At 37.6% G+C, this 10838-nt stretch overlaps 1 protein-coding gene across 1 annotated transcript; it reads left to right on the forward strand.

Annotated features, from left to right (window-relative positions):
- Positions 1–8103: 8103 nt before the first annotated feature.
- LOC116182393 lies at positions 8104–10626 on the forward strand (the record flags this gene model as incomplete). The annotated part of the gene is made up of 4 exons (XM_031502929.1): positions 8104–8117; positions 9405–9621; positions 9669–9764; positions 9811–10626. Coding segments are annotated over exons 2-4 (988 nt in total), but the record flags the coding sequence as incomplete, so codon positions are not given.
- Positions 10627–10838: the final 212 nt, after the last annotated feature.

Genomic DNA, 10838 nt, shown 5'->3' on the forward strand with positions numbered 1-10838 from the left:
TTTCATTGTACTTCTCAAAAATTCATTCTCAGAGGTGGGTTTCACTGTCGACCAAGTACAATCAGATGCAGACACCCTTCATCGTTCGTTCTGCTTTTGCTGCATCCCAATCGTTTGACTCAGTTACTATTGTAGCTGAAGATATCAACATACTTGTGTTGCTCACGGCTTTTGGAGCAAAGAAATATATTTTTTTAAACCGTGAAAAGGACGTACAGCCGAGCAATTGTATTCTCCGTCAGGTTTTATGCACAAAAACGTCATTGCGGATAATTTGATGTCCATGAACTTGGCAGGCCTACTACAGCAGACCATAGTTCTACTTACTCATATCGTTAGTGCTCCGTTAGTGCACGTTAGTGCCGCTGAAGAAATCGTTAGTGCATAAAAGGAAACTTACTATTTTTAAAAAATATTTGTGGGCCTGCTAACTTCATGCCAGCAGACCCATTTGAGAAAATCGACTCAATCTTTGCACTAGTTAAACTAGCAGCGTTAGTGCTCGTTAGGGCCGCCAATATAAACGTTAGTGCTCAAAGTGCAACAGCTCAAAACGTCGTAAAAAGGGGTCTGCTAACTTCAATCAGCTGACCCACATTTGTCAAATTGGCTCAGTCCTAATGCAAATTTGAAGCGGCTCGTTAGTGCTCGTTAGTGCTTCACATGCGAACGTTAGTGCTGCAAGGGATCCGCGTCAAAAAGGTACCAAACCACCTCAAAATTAAACTTGACTTATTGGGACCTGTCAACTTCACGCCAGTAGACCAACGAGTGAAATCCGTTTGATTTTCTACTTTAATCGACCGGTAAGTATTAGTGCTCGTTAGTGCCGCCAATATAAACGTTAGTGCTCAATGTGTAACAGCTCAAAACGTTGTAAAAAGGGGTCTGCTAATTTCATGCAGCAGACGCACATTTGTCAATTTGGCCCTGTCCTAATGCGAATTTAAAGCGGCTCGTTAGTGCTTCACTTTCGAACGTTAGTGCTGCAAGAGATCCTCGCCAAAAAGGTACCAAACCACCTCAAAATTAAACGTGGCTTATTGGGACCTGCCAATTTCACGCCGGTAGACCAACAAACGAAATCCGTTTAATTTTCTACTTTAATCGATCTATTAGTATTCGTGATCGTTAGCGTCGCAAAAAAAAAGCGTTAGTGCTCAAAGCGCAACAGCTCAAGATTGAAAATATGAGTTTGCTTTGTGAAAAACTATATAACGATTAAATTAGTGATGCCTTTATTAGCTCTGGTTTCAATTTTTATTTTCATATTTTGCATTTTATAATATGCGGTTCAAAACATTGGTATGATTTCTTTTTAATATACTGATGCTAGTACCTTACACTCAGCGCCGCCGCTAGGCTTTAGGAGGCCTAAGGCAAAATGGAAACAAATTTTGCTAGTTGTTGTGTGGTCAGCAGAACCTATAAGTAATAGTTAATTTTTGAGATGCTTTGATAGTTTTTCGACACGGATCCATTCCATGCACTCACATTTACAAGTGAAGTCTTAACGAGCACTAACGAGGAGCTTCAGATTTGCATTAAGGCAGGACCACTTTAATAAATGTGGGCTTGCTGCATGAATTTAGCAAACCCATAATTTCACACTTGAGCTCTTGCGCTTTGAGCACTAACTTTTTTTTTTGCGACGCTAACGATCACGAATACTAATAGATCGATTAAAGTAGAAAATTAAACGGATTTCGTTTGTTGGTCTACCGGCGTGAAATTGGCAGGTCCCAATAAGCCACGTTTAATTTTGAGGTTGTTTGGTACCTTTTTGATGCGGATCCCTTGCAGCACTAACGTTCGAATGTGAAGCATAAACGAGCCGCTTCAAATTCGCATTAGGACAGGGCCAATTTGACAAATGTGCGTCTACTGCATGAAATTAGCAGACCCCTTTTTAAAACGTTTTGAGCTGTTACACTTTGAGCACTAACGTTTATATTGGCGGCACTAACGAGCACTAATACTTACCGGTCGATTAAAGTAGAAAATCAAACGGATTTCACTCGTTGGTCTACTGGCGTGAAGTTGGCAGGTCCCAATAAGTCAAGTTTAATTTTGAGGTGGTTTGGTACCTTTTTGACGCGGATCCCTTGCAGCACTAACGTTCGATGTGAAGCACTAACGAGCACTAACGAGCCGCTTCAAATTTGCATTAGGACTGAGCCAATTTGACAAATGTGGGTCAGCTGCATGAAGTTAGCAGACCCCTTTTTATGACGTTTTGAGCTGTTGCACTTGGAGCACTAACGTTTATATTGGCGGCCCTAACGAGCACTAATACTTACCGGTCGATTAAAGTAGAAAATCAAACGGATTTCACTCGTTGGTCTACTGGCGTGAAGTTGGCAGGTCCCAATAAGTCAAGTTTAATTTTGAGGTGGTTTGGTACCTTTTTGACGCGGATCCCTTGCAGCACTAACGTTCGATGTGAAGCACTAACGAGCACTAACGAGCCGCTTCAAATTTGCATTAGGACTGAGCCAATTTGACAAATGTGGGTCAGCTGCATGAAGTTAGCAGACCCCCTTTTTACGACGTTTTGAGCTGTTGCACTTTGAGCACTAACGTTTATATTGGCGGCTCTAACGAGCACTAACGCTGCTAGTTTAACTAGTGCAAAGATTGAATCGATTTTCTCAAATGGGTCTGCTGGCATGAAGTTAGCAGGCCCACAAATATTTTTTAAAAATAGTAAGTTTCCTTTTCTGCACTAACGATTTCTTCAGCGGCACTAACGTGCACTAACGGAGCACTAACGATATGAGTAAGTAGAACTATGGTCTGCTGTAGTAGGCCTGCCAAGTTCATGGACATGATAATTTGCTGTTTCTCCATGCTTTTTCAGGACTAACACATCAGCAGCTCACAACACAACATTGGCAAACTAAAATTTCTCATAACCCTGGAGAAAGATCCAGACTTAGCAAGTGGAATAGGGTTGTTCCTCAATAAGAGAATCGATCCTGCTTTGCTCACTGTCATTGGTGAAAATTTTTTCATCTTTTTATATGGTGGCAATAAAGATGATGATTCTTTTAACAGCATTAGATACAAACGATTCGCCAAATCAGTGACAAAGAGTAAGTACATTTAACTTGTTTTCAATTCCAACGCAGCCTGGTCCATCAAAAAGACTAAGGAAACAGTAATTATGTCATTTAGAACATTAGAAAGGTACGTTAAAATCATTCATATTTATTTATAGTTTAACACTGAAGCGCTATAAAATATTAATGAATGAATAAAATCGAAAAAGTTTGTAATGAAAATTACTCCTTGAAAACTCCTCTATAAAAATGGCCTGATGTAATTTTTTTGTAAAATGACCAGAAAAAAAGTTATAACGACCAATTGAAAATTTTTTACAAAATGTTCATCAATTTTCGTTTATAACTTTGTTACTTCTGGTTATACGACTAAAAGTTACTGAACCAAAGTTTTAGAGAATTTTATTCTTAATCAAAAATGTCTGAACAAATTTTTTGTGAGATCAATAGGGTGTCAGATAAACCATAAAAACCATTTGCACCCCTTTTTTCAAGATGGCGGCCGCGGGACAAGGGCTACAACCCCACAAACTTGGATTTAACTAGACTAAGTCCTTCTTGATATTAAAAAATAAAATTGCGTCCTCTGACAAACGCACGCTAAGCCCAAAAAACTGTAACATTTCAATGGACTAGGTAGCCGCCCTATTAAAACTAGGTAGACATACGGTTGAGAATATTATTGTCACATTTTTGTAATGATCTGGAAAATGCGAAATTTGTTTGTTTAATTACATATTTGGATACAGTAAGAAAATGGTAAAGTATACAGTTTTGATAAGTTAAGCGTGTTTCTAACTACACAACTATGAAAATTAACAATAATGCGCCGACTTAACCCATTTGAAACAGACTGTATAACGCTCTTAAACCTCTTACACTTGACTTTGTTAAATAAAAGTAGTAAAATTTGCACGGGAAGTTATCAACAGTAATCATGGACTAGTCTTTGAATAAACGAATACTTTCATTAGTTTGCATCAAATAATAAACAGACACGCTTTGTGTTTCTAATTCAGATGATTTTTAAGCAAACGTCAACGTCCAGAGTAGCCGAAATGGTCGGTCGACCATCGCCGCCGTTGGTCGGATACCTGTTTTTATGCGAAATGGGAGTTATGGACACTTTTTTTTATGCATCTTTCATTTATGCGAAATGGGAGTTATGCACAGTTTTTTTATGCATCTTTAATTTATGCGAAATGCCAGTTACGGATATTTATGCGAAATGGGAGTTATGCGTACTTTTTTTTATGCATCTTTCATTTATGCGAAATGCCAGTTACGAATATTTATGCGAAATGGGAGTTATGCGTACTTTTTTTTATGCATCTTTCATTTATGCGAAATGGGAGTTATGCACACTTTTTTTATGCATCTTTAATTTATGCGAAATGCCAGTTACGAGCAACTTATTTATGCAAAATGGGAGTTATGCGTATTGCCAGTTATGCGTAGTTTTTTTTATGCGAAATTTATTTGTGAGAACATTTTGAAAATGACTATTTTTTTATGCAAAATGGGAGTTATGCGTCTTGACATTTATGCGTCGTTTTTTCAAACGCTATTTATTTTATGCAAAATGGGAGTTATGCGTGTTTGTATTTATGCGAAATGCTAGCGACCCTTTTGAGTACTGAAAGGTATTTGCAACATTGAGTACTGCTGCAAGTTCTTGGTGAACCTAGGCTGTTGGACCATATCAACCTTGCGCGTAATAGTAGTATTTATTACATAGATCTCAGCAAATGTAAGATAATCAAATACACACACAAGACAAAAAACAAGTTTGGTATAAATAAACAAATTAACAATCATTTTCAAAGAACTTCAGAATCCTTTAAATGGTGTGCTCAACGGTTAGGGTGGACCTAATGTATAAAGTGAAGCTATAAGGATAAGGAAAAGACTACCGCACTGAAAATCATTAAAAAAAACCTATAGACATCCAACCCCACAAATTATTTTGTTGCAATACATCTAAAATTACACTGTATATGGAGTAGCTAACACATTATAGGCAAAATGTGGAAACAGATCGGTAGTACACAAGATCTGTACCTATAGTAGATGACTACTAATCAACGATTTTTAGTTGTCTATATATGGTAGCATAGTAATCAACATCGGACAGAAAGTTATCGAAATACTTTGCAAAGAAATTAAATTTGTACTGACCATCAGGTATACCCGGAGGGAACTTATTTGCAAGCGGTCTCCAATTGTACATATAATAATGGAAATTCTGAAACCAAATAACATATTTAATGCTCTTCCTAATGTAAAATTACCTTTCTTAATGGACAAGCGTGTATGTTACCGCCTCAATAGAATTTAAAAAGCAAAGCAGATTAGATTAAATTGGCTTTCAAATAATGTGCCATTTGCCATAGGATTCCATTTAAAATTTTAGGGGTTAAGCTCCCTACGTAGAGGGGTGAAGACTTGGGTTCGTGATTTGTGTTCCAAAAGTTGTCCCCCTCGAATACAAAATTGACGTGTTCGAGGATTTTTCGAAATTTCTAAATTTAATACCCTAAAAGCCCTCTGTATACTTCTCGGGCCACTCTGTATACATTGACATATAATAAATGGACTGCGCGTGGCAATGATAACCGCGAATACTGCAGATGAGAGAGAAGGGAAAACTAAGAGGGCAAGCTGTCTCTTACGGTTACGCATCTGATTGGTTCATTCGCTTTCATTTGAATGCGATCGTGATCGCTTCTGTTAAAAGAACGAATCAGATGCGTAGCCGCAAGAGACAGCTTTAGGCTATTCCCTACGTACTGTCGAAATTTCAAGTTAATTGACTCATTTTGAAAAAATTGCCAGAGCAATTACTTGCATTTCCTGGACTCATAATGGGAATCTCATACATGCCGCAAAATTGAAAATCTCACATCTCGTTTTTGTGCAAATTGTGTGCTAATGATACAAGTTTGTGTATGATAATATTTTGGGAATTCGCGATCTTGTCCGAAAATGTTGTTAAGGGTCTATTGAACAACCTTGTCTAAAATGTGTAAAATTAATATATATTTTCAAATGATCTTTTAGTGATTCTCAAACCCCAATATATAATTCTTGAATTATCACAACAAGGTAGTGGGTGTAATTTTCAATTTCGAAGTGGGGTAGCTGGGGGACGAAGAGATGAAACCGAAAATTCTCTAGGTACCATTTTTGAACTTCCCCTCGATATATCGACTCAAAGCAAGCAATAATCACAGCTTGCCAAGAGTTATTAAGGGTGTATACTTTTGAACACAACACCCTGTATTTAAATCAGACTTTGAATATGTTTAAAAGTTTTGGCTAAAACGGGCTTAATGAATAACCCATATGTTCAAATTTTCGGAAATTGATGCGCAATAAATACTAATCGGCTTATCTGGCCCTTCCTGTATGAATATGAAGATACCAGTGCATTAAGGATTACTTGTCGCCGCTGCACTTCGTACCTCGTCAAAAAGTGTATTTTTAGCTGGTTTGCAGATAGTGTCTTCCATGCTGATAAACAATTACCGAGTGTAATTCAAATGTACCCACTCGCACCAATAAAACAACGTCTTCGTTACAAACACCTGGCTTTTCATATAGGCGATAACACGCCCGTATCGTGAAACTCAATTAACTTTGCAACGATAAGAAAGCTTCTTATCTTCGACTGGAGAAAAACATGAGATAAACTTTTACAACTACTACTCAAATAACTTCCAGATAAAACGGTGTCCTCGAATTCTACCAATGTGCTTGGATTTGCGTTTACTCTAAAACTTACCGACTACATTTCCACTTTAAAATAAAGTGGAAATTCACATACAGGGTGTCCAATCGTTATGGCAGGTATCGAAACCAAACAGAACATTCGCTTGACGTAGTTTACACAACAATATATTTTCACACTTCAACCCGTATGGCATCGCATATGCTTATAAAAGAGGGACTATTATAATTACGAGTCCGGCGGTTAACCAGAAATAAGGATTTTTCAAAATCTTAAAATTGTCATATTTTATTCCATGATCTTTGTACAATGCACGGTTTAGAAGATATACAGGAATTTTACACGAAAATAAAATCATACAAAAGCACAAGCTGACTCGACAAGAAACACAAAACTTCAAAGCCTCATCAGGTCCCATCCACTACAACAACCCAATTATAAATGTTATAAATTTGCACCATCGCCACGTTTCATATCAGCTCTCATTCTATCAACACAAATTGATGTTGGCAAGATCCTCAACCAAAACGGGTCAGTAATTCTGGAAACAGAAAACCCAGTAACGCGGGGGCTATTATAACCTTGCTACTATGTATTGATTGACCATTTACCTTGTTTTGTTTAAAAAATGAAAATTGCAATAAGGATAGTGTCACAAAAAAAGATAACGTTGAAATTAATGGCTCCGGTAACTAGCTCAGTCGGTTTGATTTTTATTTTTTACCTGTCTTACGTTGGCTTGCTCCAGGGATCTTCCATAGCTGAAATAATTACCAAAAATTGGAATCCTAGACTGTCCAATTTAATAACAACGATATAAATGATTGACTTTAGATATATTTATTATGCATCTCTTTAGACACAGTAATTTTTTATGAAATTCCTATCTAGTAGGGACATGAATATTTACTTCCTAAAGGAGAAATGGTCACATCTCTTTCTTAAAGTTAAATTTAATAGTCACAAAATCAGTGTTTTCTTTGCTCCTTCATTAGTCTTTTATTTCAATGCTGCACACGACCCGAGCCATGGCAACACAAAGCTGTCAGTGATGTGTCGATTTGTCATTTTACAGATTGTAGTGTAGTTTCCCAAATCTTGCTTATTGACATATTTTATTCAAAATTGATATGGAGTTTGATGAAAGTTGTGCCAAGTGCCAAAAATTTGTTAAATTTGATAGCGAAGCTTTGTGCTATTGTGAAACATGTTCTTATGTTTATCACGCCACTTGCACCGGGCTCTCAAAGGAGGATGTCGAATTGATGACAATATTTGAACATTCTTCTTTCAAGTGTGATAGATGTAAAAATGAAGAAAAACAGGTAGCCATAGTCAGTAGTTAGTGTACCGTGGATGCAAGTTGCTTAAATTGCTTAATTTGTGTGTGGTTATTGCGTGCAGTTGACTAACGTAATTTATAAGGGAGATGTAGTAAATAACCAATCTATTAATTTGAGCAACCAATATTCTGTGTTGTTATATATTATTTCCCAGTTACGCTGATGCATATTTTTCCTACCCAAATTATCATACTCGAATCAAATGTTGAATAAGTTGTTAATATACAGAGAGATTCATTAGAAGTTTTTAAGCTTGCAGTTGAAATAGAAATTTGAAATTTGGTTCACAGCCATAATCGATTATTGCGAATTGAAATAAAACAATTTCAAAATGGCGCCGCTTTCGTAAACACCGGAAGTTGGCGCCAACTTAGTTTTTTTAAATAGGAACATAAATTGACATGTCAAAAACTATGACAGATAGCTGATCTTATGGTAAATGCGTCTAAAGCTGGATTCACATGAATACGAAATCCGACGATACGGTCATCCGAAATGCTTATGATTGGTCAATAGTTTGAAATGTCATGACATTTCAAATTATTGACCAATCATAAGCATTTCGGATGAGAGTATCGTCGGATTTCGTATTCATGTGAATCCAGCTTAATTCAGAATAAAATGGCACATTTAGAAAAAAATAGAAAATGGTATTTTTCTATTTTAAAAAACAAAATGGCACCAACTTCCGGTATTTTACGGAAGCGTCACTATCTTAAAATTATTTCAAGTTTCCATTTTAACTGCAAGTTTGAAAAATTCTAACGAACGAGCAACGCGAATCTCCCTGTATAGATCAAATTGATCCTTGTATACCTAGTAGGCCCAAATGCAAATAGGCCTTAGACCATATAGTACATGGACTGCTAATTGTAACTAAAATATGGTCAAGGACATTGCCTGGGTATGTGCGTTTCAGGGTAAACGAGTCTGTCCGAAATTGTCCGATGAGACACGATTTGAGGCTGTCAACCTATAAATTAACAAACGTCAATTAATTTATGGCCCAGATATGGCAAGAAAAGCAAACCTATTCTTATTTGTGGATGTATAGAAGATAATCAAGATTATTTAAAGCTCCTCGTACTACGCGGTTACCATAAAAGCTACTCTACGCGATCCGAGTGGTGTTCATACGACTTTAGTTTACCCTGAGATTCACATACCCACGACTACAGTGCCCCCTATCCGTGACCACCCATTTTGTATTGAAAGCATAGGGCTAATAGCAGTCCATGTACTATATAAAAGATGTATTTGCTTGTGCAGCAATCGAGCGGTCTGGGTTTAACACCAAGGCGACCATTAACGAAAAGTTCTAAGCCAGAGGTTCGCTTTACTCTCACAAGGTGTCCATCGGATTCCTCTGAAGTGAGTGAACAGGCCGGCACCGTTGTCGAAGAGAAGGTCATGGTGCATGCCGCACTGGATGGGTCTGTTGAGCACACGATCTCTCCACCCGTTTCGAAGAGAGTTACAAATTCAGGTAATAAATGGTTTGTATTTAGACCATAAACATATTGTCATTCGCAGACTCACGTAAACGAACCTATCATGAAATTACCAATGAAGAAATTATATCACTGTCAGACCTACCAAAGACGCCTAGATCAAGAAAAAGTTATAAAGGTATTTCACAGCAGAAACAATTTTTAACTTACTTCACATTTTCTAGAACACGTAACCGAGAGAATTCGATCAAGCCCTAGGCTTAATCCAGTTACAGAGCTATTTAAAAATGTCACAACCGATTTGAAGGAAGAATCGTATGTAGAATCCGATGTGAATGAGCCTGAACAAAATTTGGTTGTAACGACAACCAGAACGTTGAGATCACGAAGAAGTTATCAAGAATTCACAAAACCGTCACAGTCAAGCACAAATCTTAGGAAAACAAAATCGAAGACGCAGGAAACTAAGTCGTCTCTTTGTAGGGACGTACTTGAAAATAATGCTTTCAACAAGATGGTGGCCCTTTCGACACCTACTATTGAACAAGACATCTCCACACTTCCAAGCGAAGAAAACCAGAACATCGTCTCTACAACAGAAAATCATGCTAACGAAAGCTATCAATGTGAGCAGATGGACGTATCTGAAATCATTGAAAGTGATCCGGTTGTGGCTTCGGAAGTCGAAGTCCCTACGAATAACCAAGACAATGATGCGGAATCTGGTCTGAACGTTGAAATTAAACCTGACGTTGTCAGTGCAGATGTCGAAATTGGCGCGTCGGGCGAGGAAGCAGGCAAACAAGTGCCGGAAGTCAGTTCTTCTGTTGAAGTTGGTCCATTAACCGAAGAAAATTTCAATCTGTATGACGATTTGCAAGATGACATTTATGGATTGGCCGATCCGGACATGTATCCCTGTGATGTGCCCATCGAATTGAATGAAGAAGTTTGCTTATCTTCTATCGCCCAACAGGAAAGTGATGCTGATGTTTTAAATTTATCTGCTGGTGAACATTCACTCTGTTCTTCAAAAGTTGGTAAGTGTTGATCTTATCTACTTTTCATTGATCCTAGGTTATGTTGTTGAGTGAAGGATTGCGGAAGAGGTGCAATTGCTGTCTGTTTAATCACAGAGTTACATATAGTAAATAGAGAGGCAGTACATAAGACCTGCGCGTGGAAAAATAACCCCAAGCACAGTAGCCACATACTTATATAATTTCAACGGCCAGGCCGTTCTGACACATGC

The sequence above is a fragment of the Photinus pyralis genome, unplaced genomic scaffold (assembly GCF_008802855.1).
Source record: "Photinus pyralis isolate 1611_PpyrPB1 unplaced genomic scaffold, Ppyr1.3 Ppyr1.4_unclustered_Scaffold512, whole genome shotgun sequence".
NCBI lineage: Eukaryota > Metazoa > Arthropoda > Insecta > Coleoptera > Lampyridae > Photinus > Photinus pyralis.